The sequence below is a fragment of the Equus przewalskii genome, chromosome 21 (assembly GCF_037783145.1).
Source record: "Equus przewalskii isolate Varuska chromosome 21, EquPr2, whole genome shotgun sequence".
In the NCBI taxonomy this organism is placed as follows: Eukaryota; Metazoa; Chordata; class Mammalia; order Perissodactyla; family Equidae; genus Equus; species Equus przewalskii.
The window spans coordinates 13,198,112-13,221,071 of record NC_091851.1 but is presented as its reverse complement, the minus strand read 5'-3'; the positions used below and the strand labels follow the sequence as shown (position 1 = coordinate 13,221,071).

Genomic DNA, 22,960 nt, shown 5'->3' with positions numbered 1-22,960 from the left:
TAATAATAATATTTTATTGCTGGAGATATTGTACAGGGAAAAGATTTTTGACATTTTGACTATGCCATCTGAATCTTAATCACCAAGAGCTGTAAGTGTTATGTATGATCCACCAACAAAGGCAGAATGACTTAGATATTGCATATTTTTTTTGTTATTCGGTCTTTTTAAGGATTCACATTATAAATCATTACTTTGAAAATCAGTTTAAAATTTTTCTATGTGTGTTTGTGAATCCCAAATTGTTAAGGTCTCCTCTCTTTAAATTCCCCTCTCCCAGCAGTAGGACATAAACAGATGTGGAAGTCGCTTCCACTCTCTCAGAGACCTAAGGAATGAAGTATTTGTTTTAAAGCACTCAGAATAATGCCAACGGTGTGCATGTTTTGTTTGACATTTTAAGCAGAAGAAAGCTACATGACCAAAATGCAATCCATTTCAAGTATGTTAAGAAAAAATATATTTCATCTTAGTAAATCTGGAGATTATCCTGTCATAGATGTCACTGTTATTTTGCAATCCCCGTGACTAAAGCAGTTTTTCTGTCAGAGCCAGAGCTTTTGTAGACAGAACGGCAAATCTGTGGTCACTGGTGTTCTGGATCTTTCTACAGGAGTGTTGGAAGGATACTGATTGTAAAAGTGGAAACTTCTTTAATTGTGCTCTTTATTTACAAATTCTTTCAAAACAATCATAGTCGTGGACTTTGGAGAGTCTGATGGTCCTGGAGACCACCTCTTGTAACTCCTGGCCCCTCCAGTTTCATGGATGAAATACTGTCTCTGAGGTTGTCTTAGAAGTTGGGGACCCTCACTCCTCTTTGGTGGGCCTTTATTTCTGATTCTGTCACACTGAGTACTTGACTGTGTTAACGGGAACATTTTTACTTAATCTTTTCAGGAAAGTCACCAGCAGTGTAGTTTATACCAGGAGGCGGGCTGGAAGAGAAGGAAGGAAGGGACTCTGCTGGTTTGTTGTTCTTAGTGCTGTCTAGTCGATTCCAGTTCCTACTGCCCCTGTGGACAGCAGAGCGGAACCCTGCCTGGTCTTTTTGCACCATCCTCTCACCTTCCAGTGCTCTGTCGGACAGTACTCTGCTGCTATTTATAGGGTTTTCATGGCTGCTTTTTTCAGAAGTGGGTGGCCACGTCCTTTTTCCTAGTCTGTGTTAGACCCATGCTGGGTGGTGAGAGCACCAAACCTTAACCACTAGAGCACCAGGGCTGCCTAACACTGCTGGTACTTTCTGTGAATCACCTGAAATTCTGTTGCCACCCTGTCAGATGTATGGTAACGTCTCCATTTTCATAGGTGGAATGTACTCCTTTGAACCATGCTTCTTTCACTTAACAGTATGTTTGTGAGATTTATTTCTGATATGGCCTGTAATTGTAGCTCATTCATTTTCAGGGGAAATATAGTATTTCACTGTGTGACTATACTCCTTTTTTTTTGGAATAAAAAAAATTTTGTTGATGGATATTTGCATTGGTTCCTGGTTGGGATTCTTACAAAAAGTGCTATTATGAACACTGTATATTCATGCTTAAGTTTAACTTTCAATACTCAAGCAGTGGCTGTACCAATTTGTACTCCTGCCAGCAGTATATGAGAATTCCAGTTTTCCCCTGTTCTTGCCAAGACTTGGTGCTCTTGATCTTTTTCATTTGGGCCAGTCTGGTAAATTGGAGAATTTTCTTTCTTTTTTGGGTGGGAGTTCGTATCATTTCTTTTCATCTCATTCTACAGAAAGGCTTGACTGTACTTGAATTAGAATAACTTAAAGGCAAAATACATCTTCAAATAGGTATTAAATGATTCTTTTTATGAGCTGATAAGTAATGAGTATCAGATGGTGGCCAAGATCTGTGCCCCAGCTTGGCCTGAGAGGCCCGATTTTCAGGTCTGTTACATCTCCTTCTTTATTCCGTTTTACAGGTGAGGTTACTGAGCCACTTCAGGGACTAGAGACCATCCAGATGCTCTGGCCAGGCCTCCTGGAAGAGCTGATTGTAATGTTCTCCCCATGCTCTCTAGTGAGGCCCTCTGTTGATTCTTCTGCTCTTTCATTTGCTAAATAATTGTTAAATGCATACTGAATGGCAGGCATTGGGCTGGGCCTGTGAGATTCAGTGGCAAACAAGCTTATAATCTATTCATGTCCTCTTTCACTTTACAGGTTATGGCTTTCAAATCACAGCCTATTTCATCAAAAGAGGGATACGCCTTCGCTGCTTTGGGGGCTCACAGAATGCTGGTAAGAAACTGATTTCTGGGCTGTCCCGGTGGCGCAGCGGTTAAGTTCGCACATTCTGCTTTGGTGGCCCGGGGTTCGTCAGTTCAGATCCCAGGGGTGGACCTACCCACAGGTTGTCAAGTCACGTTGTGGGGGGCATCCCACATATGAAATAGAGGAAAATGGGCACGGATGTTAGCTCAGGGCCAACCTTCCTCGGCAAAAAGAGGAGGATTGGCGGCAGATGTTAGCTCAGGGCTAGTCTTTCTCAAAAAAAAAGAAAAACTGATTTCTTGGTTCATCAGGCATTTTACACAATTAGCCACATACAAAGTAGGGGAGGATTGGCACATGTGTTAGCTCAGGGCGAATCTTCCTTACCAAAAATAAAATAAAAAAAGAATATTTCCAAACATTTGTGCTTATTTTTTTTTCAACTTTCACTATTTACTGCCTGCCTAAGAACAGTGAGCTGGGCCACACTTTACTTTCCTGCTTCATCTCAGTACTTTCCTTGAGCTCCCAGGGAGACTTGACAGGCAGTTAAACTATGAATGACTTGATCATTGTCTGCGCACACCAAGGCCCTGGGATATAGAGCAAGTATGTGTACGAGAAAATGCTTTCCCAGCCCAGAGCCATCAGAGCCTTTCCTAGGTGTGTGATGTGGCCAGCTTCCCCCCTCATTTCCCCAAGTCAAGATGTCCACTGAGGAAATGATGTCAAACATGTCCAGCCAACAACAATAAAGTCAGATGCTAATGACTGTTCTCCAAGTTGATGGAGCATTGGAAAGAAAATCTAACTCAACTTCCCTGGATGATTTTAGTATATAAGATACGAAACAGGGACTTGAAAAATAAACTGTACAGAGGTTTGCTCTTGGAATCTTTGCAATTATCTCCACTCTCTTAACTTTAAGTGTCACTTCAATATATTACTCTCTTAATGGGGCCTCCCACTTTATTCAGTTCTCTTAGTAAAATAAGCCAGCTAAACTTGTATTTGTTAAACTTCAGCCTAGCTACCCTTTGTGGTAGAGATTGCTGTTGCCTGTATCTTTACTTTATTTAAATAATAGAAATCTCATTTATGGCCTAAGCAGAGTAAAGGAGTACAGAAGTTGCTTTCTGTTTATATAATACCTCATACCAAAATGTTCAAAATCTGCCATTCTAGCATTCTTATTTTTCAGAGGAAGAAATGGAAGGACAAAACAGAGGAATTATTTGATGAAACTGATAACTTTAAATTCTAATTCTGATCCACTAATGAACTGATCCACTAATAATTGATAGAACTGGTAATTTTGAATTCTAATTCTGATCTGCCAACAGGTGGTATTTCAATGTGATGATGTTTTTGGGGTGCAGGGGGTAGCAAATAATGAATTCTGTGACTCAGCTTCCCTTTCTATAAAGCAGGAAGCAGACTACTTACCACTTATCTCAGTAAAATATTTTAAGAATTCATGAATAAATATTAACTACTTTGATAATTTTGTTTCTCTGGCTTTTCAAAGTTCATCCCTAGTTGCCTAGCCAGATGTGACATCATGAAAGGTGAAAGTTTAATCACATCCAGGCTCCCTGAAATGGGGTTTCTATGTGAGGAGGACGAGTCGGGGTAAGACCAGAATGACAGGTTAGGCCCCAATCATGTCACATGATGGGCACTGAGGTGCCATGCCAGGGTTTTGAGCAGGGTAAGTGGAGCTGCTTTTTAGAACTGTTAATCTGCTTGTGCTGAGTGGGATGAAGTGGGATGGGGAAGGATGGTCACCAAGGAAACAGCAGTGAGAGGTGAGGAGAGAGCTGTTGCTGGAACATCGACTCATTAAGCCTTTTGGTATCATTTAACCTAGCCAAGTGGTATAAGGTGCTAACTGTGTTTAAGTTGTGTGTCTCACCTTCATGCTTGGCTTCCAAGTGCATCAGATTGAGATATGTTGTTACCTCAGTCAGTGTCCTCACTTTTGTCATTCATTATTGGAAATGTGCAATGGACTGATTCATAGTGTCCATCTTTAAAAAAAATAATCCCATCTAAGAGGGAGGTTTTCTCTTTTAAAAAAATGGCTATATTTCTGTTAGAAATATGATACATGTGTATTATAAAAATATTCAAGCAATACAACCAAGTATAAGGAAGGGAGGAGAAGACCCTCCCTACCCACCCAAAAAATGCAATGTTAGCGTCAGCCAAACATCATTCCAGATATCACTCCAGAAATAGGTGGAGGCTAGGCAAATGAGTGAATGGATGGACCGACAGATGAGAGAAGGAGAGATACTGATGGCTTTTACCATTTTCTGTTCCTTTCATAGACTGTTGAGGAGTCCAGTTCTGTAATTCATTCAGCCTTCTCCACCTGGAAGTCAGTGGTTTTGCTTTAAGAAGTTGTAATAATAGAACACTATGACCGTGGTATAGTTGTGCCATCTTTACTATTGCGTATTTAAACGTTTCCTTAATAGTTTGATCATTAATTCCTAATTAATGACACTGCTGTTTTCATAGCCTGATTCAGATTAGGAGTTTGCTCTTGGTTTGGGGGACTCTCTAAGACCAGTTGACCAAAGGTGATAAGTAAACTAACCAGTAAGAACATTGACAAGTCATGTTTTCAGATTTTTATCTCATGTTCCTCCTCCTCCTCCTGTGTAAGTCTGCACACTCACTAAAAAACGTTGATCCCATTTCCCAGATGTGAGTTCTGAACAGAAAACAGCAAACTGACACAGAGGGAAGGCTGCCAAGGTCTTGCCTGGGGTGTTATGTGATTTAATGGTCAAGGGGCTCAGGTAGACCAATTTGTAGCCTCCTGGGCGCTCCCTAGAGCTTTGTGCTTGCCTCCCCCTCCCCGACCCCCGTTGATGGCAAGCACCAAAAGGAAGGGAGGAGAGAAGAGACAAGTCTTAGGCATACATGCTTATTGCTATAACTTAAAAATCTGGGACCAAGCATTTCTGTGTTCATAGTTTTTTGATGCCTTTAGTAACGTGATTTTCTTCATTTTGTACAGAACTCCGTGTATTTCCTGACAGATTTGTGGTCTGTGTAAGTCAACTTGCATACAATTGTGATCTGTTGGCAAGTCAAAAGGAAGAACTGGTATGTATGAAAAAATTCCATAAAGAAATAAATCTGCTTAAATGGTGAGTTATTATAAAAAATAGAAAAATAGTCTTCTGTTGTCATTTAACTATTGAGCACTCAGTGCATGTTTTAAGGAATCAAAATGTCCTACCTATTTTGCATAATAGTATTGATTGACTTTTTTCTGAAGATCCTTGAAAATTTAGTTTGATTAGCAGTGTCTCTTCCATATGAAGTAAAATGAGAAAGCACATATCACAAAAACTGTGATGTTGCTTATGATAGCATTTAAATGAAATAAAGCAAAGTCTTTAAATAAAATGAAGCAAAATCCACATATTTCCACTGGAAGCTTTCATCAGGGTCAGTGGCTTTTGAATTTTATTCCATGGTGAATCACTGACATTTTCATGAGAACCACTACTTTTCCCCAGTGTGTTATTTCTTAACTGATAGGGTTCGTTTTTTCTCTCTTTTCTCATGCTGAGTCTTGAGCTTCATCAGGTCCGGTTTCTGTTTCATTGGAGTTCTCTATTCAGACAGATGGATACAGAAAACTCACTCATGGTGTTTCAGCTTGCAGCTTTGTCTTTTAAGCTTAAGATATACATGAGAGAGAGTCTCCTTGTGTGTGTGTATCTTGCTGCAGTCACAGTCCGATTTATCCAAACTTACCTCCATACAAATTATTTTCATAATTTTCGACGTATGACTTGAAACTTTAACAGAGAGAGGAAAAAAAATCTAGCAGCCATTAAACCTGGACATGAAGTATGACATGATTATTATGCTTCTAGAATAATTTATGGGAATATTAGATTACCCCTTATGTTTATTATTTTTTAATCCATTGAAATTTGGCCCATATGGTATAAAAACCAGCTTCTTATCTCATCTTAAATAAATGCATAGGAAGTGTTTTTTAGAGATTTGAAGAGTGAATAGACACCAGGAAAAGTGAAGAGCAGAGAGCTCATATTTAAATGCAGATGCCGTCATGTGGAGCAGCTAGTCCTTTAGAAAAGCCAGTGTGACCCATACTACTTCTATCACTAAACTCTAAGTGTACGTATTAAGTGAAATAAATGAAGCAAATTTGATGAAAAGTATTAAAAGTTTATTCTTTGAAATATTTTCAGGATCTTGAGTTATCTTAGTTAATTAATAAATGTGAAACTAGTAATGCTGTTGGCAAACAACTACAATGTAATAGAACTTAACCAATTCTTGTGAAGAAACTGAATCTGTAGCTTAAGAAAACAACAATGAACTGTACCAGAAAGTATTCTTGCTTTCAGATGGAATACAGAAGAAATTAGATCTTGTATGATATGTAATATTAATATCTTAAATTATTGAGGCTGAATTAAAACATCCCAATACAAATGAAATTTTATCCTCCTTAGGGGCAGTGGTATTTATACAGATGTAAGTTTTCTATAGCTGCTGTCATATAAATCCTATAATCTGGAGGACTTCCTAAATGTTAAGCATTTTCATACTGAAAAGTTCACTGGTCTGAGCCTTTTACATGAGCCAGTTCAGTTTTCTTATCTTCAGAATGTTCAGACAGCTAGCGATAACACTATCAGAGTTAACCAAGTTAGCTTATAAGGAAAATGCCATTTACATCATGAAGAGCTTTCATTATTTTGAGTGATTCTCTTTAGATGTGGTCAGTCTCTGACTCTTCAGCTGCCCTTTTTCCCCACCTCTGACCATGCCTTCACATGCACACTTTCCCAGCCACACACACACACACATCAGCTAAAGCCTGAGGCCGCTCAACAGCTCCATCCCTGGACACTCTGTGCACCCCTTCTGCTTGGCCAGCTCACCTCTGCACCTCCCCTCCTCACAGGCCTACAGTCCATCATTTCCTCAAGTTTGTTGTCCCTAGAAACAGTAAAATATCCGGGTCAAGCAAAGAATAAAATATCCTCTCTCCTGCAAATTGTCCATCAAGCCAGTGACACAGTCCTTCCCCAAAAAACGCCTTGGTGCTTTATCCCCATTGATGGGTGACCTGTGCAAACCTCCTCCTGTCTCAGCCCTTGAAGGGTCAAGAAACAGTCCTGCTCTCCCAGAATTGCCTTCCGTCACAAGGTAGGCATTCTTACTCCCTGTTATATATTTCAGATGCCCAAGGCCAGTGACACCTGGCTTTCCTGAATATTCCTGAACTTTCTTAAAGCTGTGAGTTCTTTTATCACTTTACGTCCGTACCCGCTGAAGGGCAGGATCCATCTCATTTTTTCTTGGAAATTCTTCTCAAGACACATGTGACTGGGCGAGGCTGGGAAATCGGCTTCCTGAGGAGCTCTACTGGACATAGTTCTTTGACAATAAAGTTCAGTTATTTCCCTCTAACTGTTTACTGAACTCAGTCTTCCATGGCCACAGAATGATGGGGGAGAAAGCTCGTACCTGAGTAACAGCCTGGTCGCCTACTCCTGCTCTAGCCTTGAGTAGCAGACTCCCTTTCCTTGGACTTTTTTTTTCTGTTTGGATCCACAGTATCTAAATGACAGTAGGTTAGGACGTCTGGGTCTATTCAGAACGGCTCTGCCAGGGGATTCTTTCAGCCTATACCCGAGGAAGCCGGCTGCACTTAGCTCCCGGGGTCTTAAAGGTGGCTGCACAAAAGAGCCGCTGTTCCAGATCAGCGTTACAAAGGGAGTAATCCCCCTCCTTTGGGGTGCAGGACAAGTGCAGCCATGCCCCCCCACAAAGCCCCCAGCATCAGAGAGGTCTGTTCCCCTGCTGTCGGCGGTGTCTCGGGTCCACCGAGGGATGTTGGTGCAGGGAGATGCTCCGTGTTGCAATAGCTCCACGCTGAGTGCCCATGTGCCAGGAATGTGGGAACTGTGATGTGTACTTTGGGAAGAAAGGGCATTATTATGAGATGAGTCACTGTATTTTTCTTACTCCAGTTTCTCATAAGAAATCTTGAAGCCCTCGAAGCCTCAGTTTTTGACCTATTGCTAGAAATGGAGCTGGGAAGCCTTTAAGAATTTTTACCTTTAGTTTTATTTTTGTGGGGTTTTTTTCTCTCACATCTTTTTTCCTGTAAATCTGTAGAGCATAAAGTAAATTTTTATTGCACTCAGTTATATTTGATTCCAACAATATTTTTTTTTCATATTTACAAGCCCAAGTGCCTGTGTAGAGGCTGTTTTCTTCCTCAGATGTAAAGCCCTTGGGCCTTTGGGAAATTCAAAATTATGTATTATTTCTTTATTAAAGTAAATAGCCAATAATAACCGAAGTATTAACTTTACCTTACAAAGTAATAACTTTGTTATGTAAATAACCGTAGAACTCTGTGTATATCTGGGACCATTCAGGGTCAGCACAAAGCTACTTTCTCATGGAGCATTGGTTACAGCCACTCCTGGTCTCTGGAGACCCATCCCATCTGTTCTTACCATCACATTGTAACATAATTTGCTGAGTGCTGGCTCTATGCCAGGAGCGCTGGTAGGCATTAAGGAAACAAAGAAAGATAAGAAAGTGCTCTTGCCCTCAAGAACCTTATAGTCTGGCGGATAAGGGTACTGAAGGTAATCCTGATGACCTAAAAAATGTGATTAAAGTAGAGCCGCCCTTTTTCTCGAAGATGTATCCATTCTGCACCTGAATGTTCAGCTGGATCCTTGCCACCATTCAGAAGGAAAGTCCAAAGTTCTAGGTTGCTTCCTTACTTTTAAACCTAACCTGTAAATGTCTGAGATTGTTTTGAAAATTTAAAAAATGACATTTAGTGCAAGTACTGCCTAAAAGTGAATATGTCCATTAAGGTATTTTGGTTTTCTACCTCAGGCTTCATTTGAGTTGTGGCCAAGCTATGGAAATAGCCATCAAGCTTCTGCAGACGTACCCCAGCCACACAGTGCTAGGCCCTCGCTGTAGCCTCATCTTAGTAGAAGGATTACGGGGACGTCCTGACAAGAGACAATATTTAAGCACTTCTCTTAAGTCAAACTACTGTTTAATGTTACAGAATTCTCCTTCTAGTTTGTGAGTATAAAACTGAGAAGAAATGAGTCTAAAGAAGCAATAAACTACTCTAGCCTGGGTTATTTTTAGCTTGGCTGTCTATTCCTTGGCTGTGCATAACTGAACCTCTGTGGGCCTTAGCCGTCCTCTCAGTCAAGGGGGGGAGGGTATCAGATTATCTCAAAAATCCTTTCTCACACTGAATTCCTATCAGAGGAAGCAGATGAAAAGATAGCTAAATAAAAAACATAAAATAATTTTGCACAAAAGAGAACTTGTAGATTTAAAAATTGTCATTAAAAAAAATTCGGGTTAAACTTATATTTTATCTTGGGAAATATACATAGAAATTATAAGGAAACATTTTAGGCCTTAAATTTTTTGAACTGAAGAAATAAACTACTTAACAGTTTGACTATGCACTAACTTCTGTACCCTGATGGAAGAATTATTTAATTTTCATAAGGGAACTTTTGCGTAAGTGTAAATCAGATCTTTCAAGAACAGAACTCTTTGTTGTATCAAAAAAATTAAATGAGTAGTGGGTGATTTTTCCAGGTTTTTCATGATGTATCATAGACTTTAAGATTCTATTCTCATCCTCTTTTTCTATTTCCTGAACAATGCTATTGGTAAATTACGTGGATGCCATAAATGAGAGATTCCTGTAGCACTAGGAAAAGTTCCTTGAGTGGGAAGAAGTCGTTTCCATATTTCACATTTCCCACAGTATTCTGAACTTGGCTTTTTCCTTAATAACTGCTTACCAAAATTGTACATGTTGATTGTACAAAAAAATTTAGAATCCAAATATATACAAAGAAAGTAAGTATTATCCACAACTCCCAACCCAAGATAGCCTCTGTTAGTGATCTAGTCTGTACACCTCCATACTTCATACTTGATAACTGAGGTTGGTGTGTATTTATTTTACCTGGGACCCCATTCATTTGTGAATTGTGTGTTTGTGTCCATTTTCCTATTGGTATTTTTGTATTTCACAAGCTCCTTACTGTAGAAAAATTTCTTAGATGGTAAGGAAAGTAACTTTTAGTGAGTTTATCATTTACCTTTCAATTGTATGATGTTGCTGTGTGGTAGGTGTCCATGTCCTCTATTTTATGTTTTCCATAATTATTTTCTGAGATTTTTCAAAATTGGATAAATATTTACTTACTTTTTCTTCTGGTATTTTTATGGAATTTGTTTTAGTTTATGATATGAGGTCCTTTTTATTCTGTTTATTGATCAGCATTGGGCTAACTGTGGTTTTTAGGTTCGAAGGATAAATGTGCTCAGTCTGCCTATACTAATGAGGCCTCGCTGTTGGGGCACACACGACAAGGAGGCCTCTCTAGGGACCAGGCTCTCCTTTTGCCCCTGAAGCAGCAGGACTTCACTGATGTCCACCATCTTGCCTGCTGCCTCTCTAAGCTGATTGCCCTGCCCTCTTCCAGTAGCTGTGGTCAGTGCTCAGGGTCAGAATGTGGTCAACAGCTAGTTAAGGGACAGATTAGGGTCACACCTTCAGCAAAGCCTATGGAATGGGCTGTTTCCCTGGCATAGGGATGGGAACTATGGCAGCCACCATCACCCACTTGCCCTTATTTGGACTGGCAGGTGAATTAATGAAAATGCTAGTGGTGGGGATGAAGATGTCCTTGATTGGTTTGATCTGTCTAGGATAGGTTTTCTAAACTATGATAGAGAAGATAAGAAAAAACTTCCCTCAGGTGAAATAATTTTTTTAAAGATTAGCTATCATTTGCTTGTATGTTACAGTAACCTGAGGTTTTGTTCTCCTTTCCTAGTAATAAATTTATCCTAAATGATTAGCCAGGAGTATTTGTAAATGAGATGGTTCATGACCCTCCCTTCCAGCCCTCCAAAGGAACCTGCCCTTTGCTGAGTCGGACTAGAATAGGTGGATAAGTTAGAGTAGGATGTATCGAAGTTAGTGTAGTCAGATAGGATAAGTTGGAGTAGGACGTATCTAGGCCCTCTAATTCTTCGTGCTTTTTCTCATGTAGTACACCTTTCCTTGTGCAGAGACCTATAATCTCCCTTTGATGATCACTTAGATGACAGATTAAATTAGGAAAAACATGATATGGGGAATAGAACAAGTGGAAAAGGTATCAAACTTGAAATTCAAAGAGCTGGTTTTGGGGCTGGTCCAGTGGTTTAGTGGTTAAGTTTGCATGCTCCGCTTCAGCGGCCCAAGGTTCGCAGGTTCAGATCCTGGTTGCAGACCTACACACCACTCACCAAGCCATGCTGTGGCGGCATCCCACATACAAAAAAATAGAGGAAGATTGGCAACAGATGTTACCTCAGGGCCAGTCTTCCTCACCAAAAAAAAAGAGAGACCTGGCTTTGACTACTGCCCCTCCCCTCACTTATTCAATGACCTTGGACAAGTCATTTGGCTTCTTGGAGAATCAGTCCCCTGACTTTGTTAAGCAGAAGTAAAAGTGATGCCTGCCATACAAGCCTTCCCAAGTTTCCCTAAGGATCAAGTGAGATGATGAATATAAAAAAATCTTGTAAATTATGAAGTGTTTATGCAGTATTAATTATTGTCATCATTTCCATTCTTCCCCGAAGAGGAGTTAATTTAAATGCCGTTAACACCAGATTAGCAGATTGCTATACATCTTACCCTCCTTGCTAGAAATGAGAAAAATGCCTGGTAATATCCATCTGCATATGTTGTACTCCCAAGAAGCTCAGCACCCTCACATTTTGTTTGTCTCCATTTGCCAGCCCAGCTTCATTTTGCAGCTATAAAAACTGAAGTGCCAAAAGTTAAGTGATAAACTCCCATTTAGCCAGAGTTCAGTGATGGAAAAAGGGATACAATAAGAGCATAAACTTGTGACCTTCAGTAGGAGCTCTGTTAACCAAGATCCAGAGGAAGAGGAAGAAGAGTAGAGAACACTCAGCTAAAATGCCTTTCATTTCCAGTAGCTACAGTAGACTCACAATGAGATGTGGCTTTGGAGGAGGGACCCCGTCCCTTCTCTAAGGTACATAGACGTTGGAGGACAGCAGATTTCTCAGGCCCAGATTTCTAAAAGCACGCATGATCATTAGAACACCCACAGTGATAGCACAGACAGAGCTCGATGTGCGGGTAGATTATGTTTGGAAAGTTCATTAGTAAACAGATGATTTAGAGTTCAGTTCTCATTTTCCCAAGGAAACAACGTCATAAATGGAGTGAGGTTCCCAGACTAGTCCACAGAAGCTGTTACTGTCATGAGATCGGAGTCTTGGAAAGAGAGGGTCTTGCTGTCTGTGTTCAAGGGAAATGGGAAGAGCTATTCCTTCTGCATCCCTGGGCAGAGGGCCAGCTCTGAGCAGAGTTTTGAAATAAGACAGTTATCTGTGATGTCCTTTCTCTGGCTCTTCCACCTCTTTCCCACTGGCGACCAGGGCCACAGTGGGCCCTCCTCTCGCCAGCTCTGCTACTTGAGTGGCTGGACTTCTTATTTACACACCACTCTCCTCTCCCATACTGTCCAGGCCCACATGCTCAGCCATGGGAGGTGTTAGAAAAAGATCAGCATCCTGAATGAAGGGCTGGCATCCTTCCTGCAGGTGTCGGCATTTTCCAACCACAGGCAGGCCTCTGTAGGGGAAGGGACTCGTGAATAAGGAGACCCCCAAAGGTGGGCCAGCTCTGCCTGGGGTAATTCCCGTTAAGTTTCTCTCTATTTTTCACAGATGTTTCCCTTATACTTTTAAATTAGGCATTATTAACCTATGATTCCTGAATTCCCTGAAATTAAAAAAAAAAAGGTATGTATTTTTGTGTTTTTCTCGTCAAAATAAAATAGCTTTCACTCAATTCTCAGGGTGGTCAGTGAGCCCCCACATCGTTAAGAAGCACTGGTCCCAAACCTACAAATTCTTTAAAGTATCCAAGTTTTGTCATACTTGTATGGCACCAGGGACTTGACTGTGAGGCCTAAGGTTGTTCAGGATTTATTTTTAGTTTCTCGAGGGTAGGTGAATATAAACTGGAAAATCCCTGTGAAATGTGTACTTCCTACAAAATAACTTCCTTGATTTTTTTCACTGATTTCATTTTCAGGTTAACATTCTTTGCAACTATTTATTGGTACTTCCCAAGATCTGCACAAGACAGTTTCATAGTCATCAATTCAGAAGAAAAGAAAACTTTAAAAAAATTATTTAAAAAAAAACCAAGCTAGAGTATTTGCTACTAACCCCAGCGGCAGCATCAATAGCAAGGCTGTGCTCCACTTCCCCTTAGAGACCCATCCTTTCTTGGGAAGGTGGAGAAATGGTGGAGAAGGACTCAGGGCCAGAGAACCTGAGTGAAGCAAAAGACTTGCCCTTCACTGTGGGAATTGGGCAGATGACTTAGCCTCATAGGGCTAGGGCATCAGTTTCCTCATCTCTGAAATGGGGATGGTCCTGTCCACCTCGAGAGCATCTCATGAAGACTCATTTACCCAGTGCTAGTCCCTATAGCAAGTGCTTTGTCTATGGTGCCTCGGTACAAGTATCCTCCATTGTTATCATCTTTAGAGAAAACAACTTCAGTCCACAGTGGAATTCATGAGTGGTAACTCACCTTCCTGTTCATTTTAATTCCTTTGAGTCAATGCACGTGTATATTTCTATGCTTTCTTTTAATTGTTCATTACTACTTTATCCCACCTCTTTTGCCCTTTTTACTTCCTTAACTTATTAAGTATCAAATAATTTAAGAAAATATTAGAAGTGAAATTTAGGAAAGAGAGACCTCTTCCTCATTTTAAGACGTGTGGCTTCTGCATGGTCGTGTTGCATCATGGTCTAAGATTGTGGTGGTTGTTGTATTGCATGCTCTACTTGGGCTGTAAGTAGCTTTTGTAGCATGTTGCATTTCAGAATGCTGATGCTCCTGAAAATCATTAGGTATCACACTAAATTTCAAGAATAACTTTTGTTTTTGCCTTATTAAAAAGTCATAAAGAATTGAAAGGAGTTCCAGTTTCATACTTTAATATTATTATTTGCCCCTCCAATAAGCCGATAATGTATTATTTTACTCTGTTTTTATTGTTTGAAAAAGGCTTTTATTGTTTGCAGAGGGCTGTCACATACAATAACTTGTTGAGTGCAACAAACCTGAGAAGAGATTGTATCAGTCTTGAACCTTTTAGTTTTCAGGGGACAGGAAGGCCAACTCGAAATGACTTAGCAAGAAAGGAAAGTTTTTGGCTCACATGCATGAAAAACCTAGACTTTAGGTATGGCTTGTTGATCAGAAACACAAGGAATTTCTTCAAGACTGTTTCTCACCATCTTTTGGCTCTGCTTTCCACTGTTTGGCTTCATTCTCAGCCTATAAGTGGTGCTTGGTCCTGGCAGCTCCAGGTCCATGGGAAAAGAGAGCAGCCCTCTTCCCAGGCTGCCTGTTAGCTCTTGCATCTGTTTGAGGCTCATGAATTACATACTCTGATTTGCCTGGACTGGGTCACAGGCCCACTTCTGGAGTCAGGCATGGAGACAAGGCCTCCTGAAATACATGAATGCTGGATGGACAGTGAGGACCTGATTCCTCAGAAGAAAAATCTGAGTCTTGTTTCAAGGAAATGAATGAGTGCCTACTGTAGAGATGATATTATCATCCCTTTTTTATAAATGAGGAACTGATGTTCAGAGAAGATAAATGGCTTGTCCAGATCTCACAGTGAGGGAGTGACCCAGAAGGGGCAACTCACTGTCCTGTACTCTTTCTGCAACTCCATCTCTGACCATGATGGCACATGACCCCCTGGGCACAGTGGAGAGAACAGTGCACAGGGGCTGGCCTTCTCCACTCAGTTCTGCCCCTAACTTAATGTGTGGCCTTAGACACTTAGTCTCTTGGGTCTCATTCTTCTCATCTGTAAAATAGGGACAATACCTGCCTGCCAAATATTCAGCAAGGCTCTGATGAGATGTGGGGAAAAGAGTTTTAATCTTGTAAGTTCTCTACAAATGCAGGGTGTCCTTTGCTTTCTTACAAACCCCATATGGATTGTGTAGGCACCAGGTTTTCTTTTACAAGAATGTCAAGAAAATGTGTTCAACGGTTTCCAGTTTCCAAAGTGTGCTTCTTACACCTCACTGCATTTAAATTTCCCAAACAATCCTGAAAGGTAGATGAGAAAGCAGCCATCGGGGGTTGAGAAACTGGCTCTGGGACACACACCCAATGAGTGCAGACCGTGGTCTCCACCCCCAGCCCCTGTGCTCCACCTCTCATCCCAGGAGTGTCACCCTGATTGATCCTTTGGGTATATCATTCTCAGCAGATGTGACCATGAGGAATTCAGATGCAGTAACATTTTGAATGTGACCCAAGACTATGTATTCTAAAATTTTACTCCGAATTACCTACTTTTAAAATATTCTGATTGAGTTATTATTTTCATTTGGGAATGAACAAAACAGAATCAGAAGAAATATCCTTCACCATGAGAAAATAGATCCAACTCTCAAAAGATAAAGACTAGAGAGTACCACATTACTAAATTAAGTACAACTATGAGAAAATCTTAATAGCATTGAGGATCTTTCTTTCTCCCTTCTCCTTTTATTGCCTTTGTATCAGGCAGGATGTTCTGTAGTCCTAGAAACTAGAGTTTGGTGGGATAGTTCCTGCCATACCCTTCCAACTGTGGTTGTGAGAGGTGTCAGGAGCACCACACTGTGGGCAGGCAGTGTGGTTGGGGTGAGCCATGATTGTGGTGCACTCACAGGGCTGTTGGGGTGACCAGTAGCCTGATATGGCCCCTAGGACTTGCCCCCCTCAATTCCAACGTAGACAAGTATTGATGTCCCAGGGCCTGCAGCCAGCTGCTTGAGAGCTGGCAGCAAGATTTGCTAAACAGAAACTGTCAGATGAGTAGTAGCATTGCCATCTATGCTGTTGGTCCATGTTGAATCAGGTCCCTGAGGTATGGTAGTAACAACATTACATGCCTCACCACGCTCTTTCAAGGGTGACATGATGAGTACATGCAAAGCCTCTGAAACATTGCCTGACCCCCAGTCGGAGTTCGGCACACGGCAGCTGATCATATCCCTCCAAATATGCCTATTCTAGAGTCATTAACTGACTTACCCTCCATTAACCACCTCCTTCAATCCAGCTACCACCCCATTTCTCTGCTCCCCCTTACAGCAAAACTCTTCAGAAGTGTTGTCCACACCTATGCTGGTCAACACTGAACCCACTGGCCACATTTGGCTTTTGAGCATTTAAGAAGTGGGGAGTCAGAAATGACATGCTGGTAGTATAAAATGCACACCAGATTTTAAAGACTTAGTATAAAAATATCTCAGTATTTTTATATTGATTACGTGTTATAATAACATTGTATATATTGTGTTAAATAATATGTATTATTGAAATTTAATGTTACAAGTTTCCTTTACTTTTTTTAATGAGTCTGTAGAAAATTCCAAGTCACATATATGGCTCATGTTACATTTCTACTGGAGAGTTCTGGTCTCTACTGTGTCTCCACTTCCCTCTCAAACCCATCCCAGGTAGGCTTGGGTCCCAGCACTTCACTAAAAACAGCTTTTGTCAAGTCACCTTCTTTCTGCTGGTCAGTTTTCACCCCTAACCACTCAGCTGCATTTGACACAATGTCACTTTCAATGAAGCACTTTCTTCTCTTGCCTCCAGGGAGGTCATGTTATCCTGATTTGTCTCTTTCCTCACTGACAATTCCCTCATAGGCTCCTTTTCTAAATCCTCCTGATCTTGTCGACTTCTTCTTTTTCATCCACGCTCACTCCCTAGTGGAGCTCCTCCTGACTGATGCCTCTGAGTGCCGTCTCCGTGCATTTCCCACCTTTGTGTGTGCAGCCTCGACCTGCCTCCTCCTGCACCCTGTATCTTAACTGCCTGCTGGCATCTCCATTTAGATACTCAGGAGGACTGTTAAAGTTGACACACCTAAAACTGATGGCTTGGTTGCACTTCCCCAAGCCCGTTCCTCCCCCAGTATTTCCTGTATTGGTAAAGGCTAACTTTCTTCATCCTGTTATTTAAACCACAAATCTTGGAGTCATCCTTGACTTTTCTCTTCCTCTCACCAGCTATATGCAATCCATAGCACATTCTGCTGAGTCTCCCTTCAAATTGTATTTCCAATCTAACCGCTTCTCACCACCACTGGCCTCCTCCAAGACCTGTCTTCTCTGAGTGGACCTTTGCAGTAGCCTCATCACTGGTCTCTCCTCTTCCACCTTGTCCCTCTACTCCACCCCGGATGATCCTTTTAAAATGCCAAGTCACTTTTCTTCGTGGAACCTTTTAACAGCACATCATTCTTCTTAGAATAAAATGTGCCATCCTTATAAAAGCCATACATGACTTGCCCCCCCACCATCACCGGTACACACACAGACACATCCCTCCTACCTGCTCCCTGACCCCTTCCCCTGGTTTGCTTTTTTGCTTCTCCCCGCTCCTCCAGACATACTCTATCCTCAAAGCCTCTGTGTTCATGCTTCTCCCTGCCTGAAATGCGCTTCCTCATATGCTCACGTGGCTCATCGTCCACTTGGGTCTCTGGGCAAAGCTCATCTTGCCTACCATAGCCTTCCCTGACCACCATATCTAAAACAGCACCCCCATGACCCTTTGGAGGTTTATTTCCCCTTATAACATCACCACCTGAAGCATTATATCTTTGTTTGTTTCTTATCTTCCCTGTGAGATGGAGGCTCCATGAGAGCAAGGATGTTTTCTGTGCGTCCACATCTTTCGCCACAAGGGCCTCAAACAATGTTACATACAGAATTCAGTGTTGCCTGATTAGATGATTCTGCTAGCTTCTGCTCAGTTACCAGTTCCACACCCTTTAGGGCAGAAGTTCATTAACTCTGCTGGGAAGCTTGCCTAAAATGCATATACCTTGACGCCACCCCCTAGAGATCCAAACACAGTAGATTCTGGGGTAGAATCCAGAACATTTTGGAACAAGCTCCCCAGGTGATTTTGATGCCTGGGATAGCCGGACCACACATTGCCAAACGCTACCTCAGTGTAGCAGTTTATACTTGTTTATCCGTTGCTCTGCTCTGTTGAGTGTTGTTTCCTGTATATCAGCAGTTTTTGAATCACCTGGGAACCTAAAATAGCTCTCCTAGCCCTACCCTAGATCTTGTGAATCAGAACTTCCAGAGATGGGTCCTGGGAATGTATATTTTTGGAAAGCTCCCTTGGTACCTCTGGTACAGCCAGTCTTCCCCCTAGCCTTTGAGAGCCTCAGCTGTGTTTTACGCACTCCTGAAAGAGGTGATAAACTCAAGAGCAGGTATTTTTTATGTCTTTTTAGGCCAACTACTCTTCCCATCCCTCATTAATCCAACAGTGTTCTGTTCAAAAGTAGTATTGAGTAAGTCACTGTGCAGTGAATGCCTTCATTTATCCACAATTTCAACTTGCCTTTGTAACTTGAACATCAACCAGTATTTGTAACTGCATTTCATTCCAGCCCATTCTCTGATTAGAGGCAGGAATTGTGTCATGGTTGCCTACCTCGTTCTGGTGGGTACTCTCTTTGCAGTCATTTCTATCCAGAATTTAAAATGTGTTTCCCAGGTCAGACCAGATAGCACTGGGGTAATGTTATCCATCATCATACGCAGATACTTAACCTGTTTAACCTTCCCCTTGGACATGTACAGGAGCATGTGTGCTTTGGCTGTCCTTGACCTCAGGGTACATCCACTGGTGGCCAGAGCATCCCCAGGGAGGGAGACAAGGCCTGATCCCTTGCTCTGGGAACCTGCCTGGGCTGCTCAAGCTCCCAAGGAGGGTCTCCCTACATTAGACTTCTTCTCAGGCCAGTGGTCTTGTCCTACTTCTGTTTGGTTTTGTCCTGGAACTATATGTAGACACTCTTCACCAGTGGAAAGATTTAAAACTAAAATCCTCAAAGTATTACCAAAAATAAAAAAATAAATGGGGGGTGGGGGGCCAAGGGGACAGGACAGGTGACCAGGGAATGACATTTGCAGAATTTTATCCCTTGGCCAGATTCAGAGCTAGCTTTAAGGTTGTGAAGAACTGTAGAGGAAGGCCCAAAGAGATCCTCTTGGTTAGCCTATTTCTTAAATACCTGAGTCCCCATGAGGTGCTCACTCTGGACTTTGGGTGGCCAACTGGTAGCCTTTTTGAATACGTTGGTATTCTTTGCAGAAGATGTCAGGGTCATTATTCAGCACAGAGTCTAAAAAGAAGTGTCATCTAGGTAACATTCTCAGCACACTCTGTTGCACCTTGGAGTTTTGCCTCTGGATAAGCCACGGTTTGCATTTTGCTGCCAGATGTGAGAAGCCATTAGTAATCAGGACAACTCCCTTGGGAAGTTCTGTTCCCAGGTGATAGCTGCTTCCTCTGGAATACTTGTTTGGAGGGCACCGGAGGCTGCGATTTAGTGACAAAGGGGAGTGAATTGACCCTAGAAAAGTAAGAATGAGAGATTTCTAATGAGATCTGACAGTTCAAGGGCTGAAGAAGGAGGCTAATCTTTTTTTTTCCCTGCCCACCCAGTCTTCATACAAATGTAAATATGCCTCCTTCAGCAAATTGCCAAATGTGGCTTTAATTTGTAAGCAGGAGACTCCGCCTTGCCTTTTTCTTTTCTTCTTTTCTTTTTTTTTTTGAAAGTGAAGTCACAGGTTTTGCACTTTTTGAACTGGACATTTCCTTCTGTCACTCCGTCACTTTTTCTATTGTCCTTTTTTATCCAAGGACATTTTCCCCCATTGTTTGTTAGCAGAGGAATTTAGGATGAGAGTCGATTGTCCTATTTCTTAAAGAAGTTCTTGAAGTTCCCATAGGAAAGGCATAGTGCCCTTTAAACGAAGTTTTAAAAATAAATAAATAAAGGCAGTGATTGAATCTAACATGAGATTTGAAGGGTGTCACTATCACGGCATCATACTTTATGTGGTCTCCACAGTATCCATTGTTGTTATTTATGACCCTGTCTGCCTTCCATTGTGGACTTCTTCCAGCCTTGGGGAATTTACATCATTCCTAATAGCAAAAGGCTTTCTGGTTCCCACAGAGTTGTTCAAAGCCTGACTCATGCTCCTTATGTTAATTGTTCAGCTCTGAAAATATAGCACTTACAGGGTGTGGTTGTAAGGGGAAAATCTACTGTACTTACAGGGCATGTTTAGAAGTGTTTCACACATAAATCTCAATCTCTCTCTCATTTAACCTTTAAAATGTAGCTCTTTTTGATCAACTAGTGAGTCTTGGGGAAAAGAATGGAGAGGCATCAAAATGCAGTATAATCCAATAAAATCTATACTATTCTGTTCACTAACTCTTAAAACTGACCTGGGTTATAACTGGATATGACTTTGAATGATGTTGGTCCAGGTGTGAAACCACAGTCAGGGTTAGCGAGAGCTAAAGGCTGGTACTAAGTGGTACAGGGCAGTAATTGGACAAAGCTCACGTCATCCCGTGGGACACCAGGCATCATACTGATGGCTTCCGTCTGCCAGGCTCTCTGGGGCTGTCATTGCTAATTCCAGTGTAAGTCTGAAGCAAGGACCTACTGATAGTTTACTAAAGCTGTTCCTTGTATGAGCAACATTACACTATGGAATTTGATGGAAAAGGGTACTCAGTGTCCAGGAAATGAGAGAAATTAACACCTTGTCTGGATTATCTACTTGCTAACGAAAAGGAAACGATTCCAAAAGTACGAAATGGGTCAGTGTTGGCAAAGGTTGGGTGGTTTTTACATTTTATAATTACTTCCTTATGAAGCTTCCATGGGAACATATAAGGATAGATAGATAATCTATGAATTACATAAAACCATAGTAATGCTCTTAGTTTAAGAAAAAGACTTTTTTTTAGTAGCCAAGAATCACAAACTCCAGTTTTCAAAGTATCAGTATTAAAAGCTTTAACTCTTGATTCAGTCTTGAGTATTCAGAGGCCATATTCTGTGTTTTTGTAAATAGACAAAATGTGGGGAATGCTTAGGATAATCAGGGTACAGACCACTGCACCACCCGGTCCTTCTGGAAGATCAAAGCTCACAGACATTCTGCTGCCTGGCACAGCGATTCTGGGCTTCGTCACAGTTTGGGCCACAGAGATACCAGATATTGGCCAAGAGTTCCCAGATGGTTTGGAACCAACATCCTTTCCATTACAGTCTTGTATGTTTGTGGCGCATATGATGTATGAAGTGTTGGGCAAGGAATATAAGAGAAGTGACAATTTACCAAAAACTTCTCGATTTGAAAAAATTAAAATAGCCTAATACTAAGCAACTTCATCTAGTCTTCACAAAAATAAATCTGTTCACTCTGGCATTCAGAGTATAACTGTGTTTTCTCATGCTCAGCTAGTCGATTTCTGGTTGAACCCCTGTTATCTTTTGGAGTAGACGGAAAGAGCTCTCCATGGAGCGTCTGATTATTTTGCTGAGTGTGCGGAGAGTCCACTTCCTCCCGGCGCAAAGCTCAAGAGAAATGCTCTGAAAGAAATGTAGGTCCAGTGTGTTTCCTTCTTTTCATTTTTGACTGTCTGTCTGTATGGACCCATAACATGAAGTCTAGAATTCAACAAGAGTGCACGGAACCTAATCACCCCCCTCCCCGCCCCCCGGCACTGCCCCTGCACTAAGACGCATACTTGCTCTTCCACCTTCCTGACTTGCTTTCTCTTGCTTTCTGGACAATGGGGAGCGAGTCCTTGCTTCACAGGTGTGTTGCAAGGAGTAATTAATTACAAGCGCTTTGAAGATGAAAAGCACCTGTTGGTGGTGTGGTTTATACAGCTTTCAGAGTGACTACCGACAGATCTGAAAAAATGTGTTCTTTTCCTAAGATGCTTGTTCTGACCCTAATATAATTACGATAATCCTCATGCCCCTCATAGCAAGAGTAAGAACATGAATATATATATATTTGTTTCCAGACTAAAGCTCAGCCAAAATAAATATTTCAGCTTCAGTGTTTTGAGTTTGGTGGTTTAAGAAATTTCTTGCCAATCACAAGCCTTATAAGTATACGCTGAAGTCAAAGTCTAGTCTCTAAATTCGCACTATGCAACTTCTCTCCTGCCCCTCAAAGTGAATTTTATAATCAGAGTGAAGTTTGCATTGTCTGTTGTATGTGCTGTAGAAAAGGGGTTTGTGTGTGTGTGCGTGTGTGTATAAGCACGTTCTTTTTTTTTTAAGATTGGCACCTGAGCTAACATCTGTTGCCAATCTTCTTTTTTTTTTCTTTTTCTCCCCAAAGCCCCACAGTACATAGTTGTATATTTTAGTTGTGGGTCCTTCTGGTTGTGGCATGTGGGACACTGCCTCAGTATGGCTTGATGAGCAGTGCCATGTCCCCACCCAGGATCTGAACCAGCGAAACCCTGGGCCGCTGAAGCGGAGCGTGTGAACTTAACCACTCAGCCACGGGGCCGGCCCCGTGGTTAAGCATGTTCTTGTACACACACACACATCATGTGCTTTGGATGTATTTGAGCATTTACTTCTGGGAAAAAAATCAATATATCAAAGGTAGGCAATATGGACCCTTAACATCTGAAGTACCTATCTGCCTTAGTTAAAA

The 22,960-nt window shown here is 41.5% G+C and overlaps 1 protein-coding gene across 2 annotated transcripts in view; it reads left to right on the top strand.

The window, feature by feature from the left end:
- Positions 1–22,960, top strand: part of SLX4IP (SLX4 interacting protein) — a 185,070-nt gene that overhangs the window by 156,971 nt on the left and 5,139 nt on the right. For both annotated transcript variants that reach the window (XM_008521386.2, XM_070588824.1), the window contains 3 exons: positions 2,180–2,257; positions 5,262–5,350; positions 21,781–21,881. In XM_008521386.2, the coding sequence (XP_008519608.1) occupies positions 2,180–2,257; positions 5,262–5,350; positions 21,781–21,881 (268 nt within the window). The remainder of the gene's footprint in view (positions 1–2,179; positions 2,258–5,261; positions 5,351–21,780; positions 21,882–22,960) is intronic.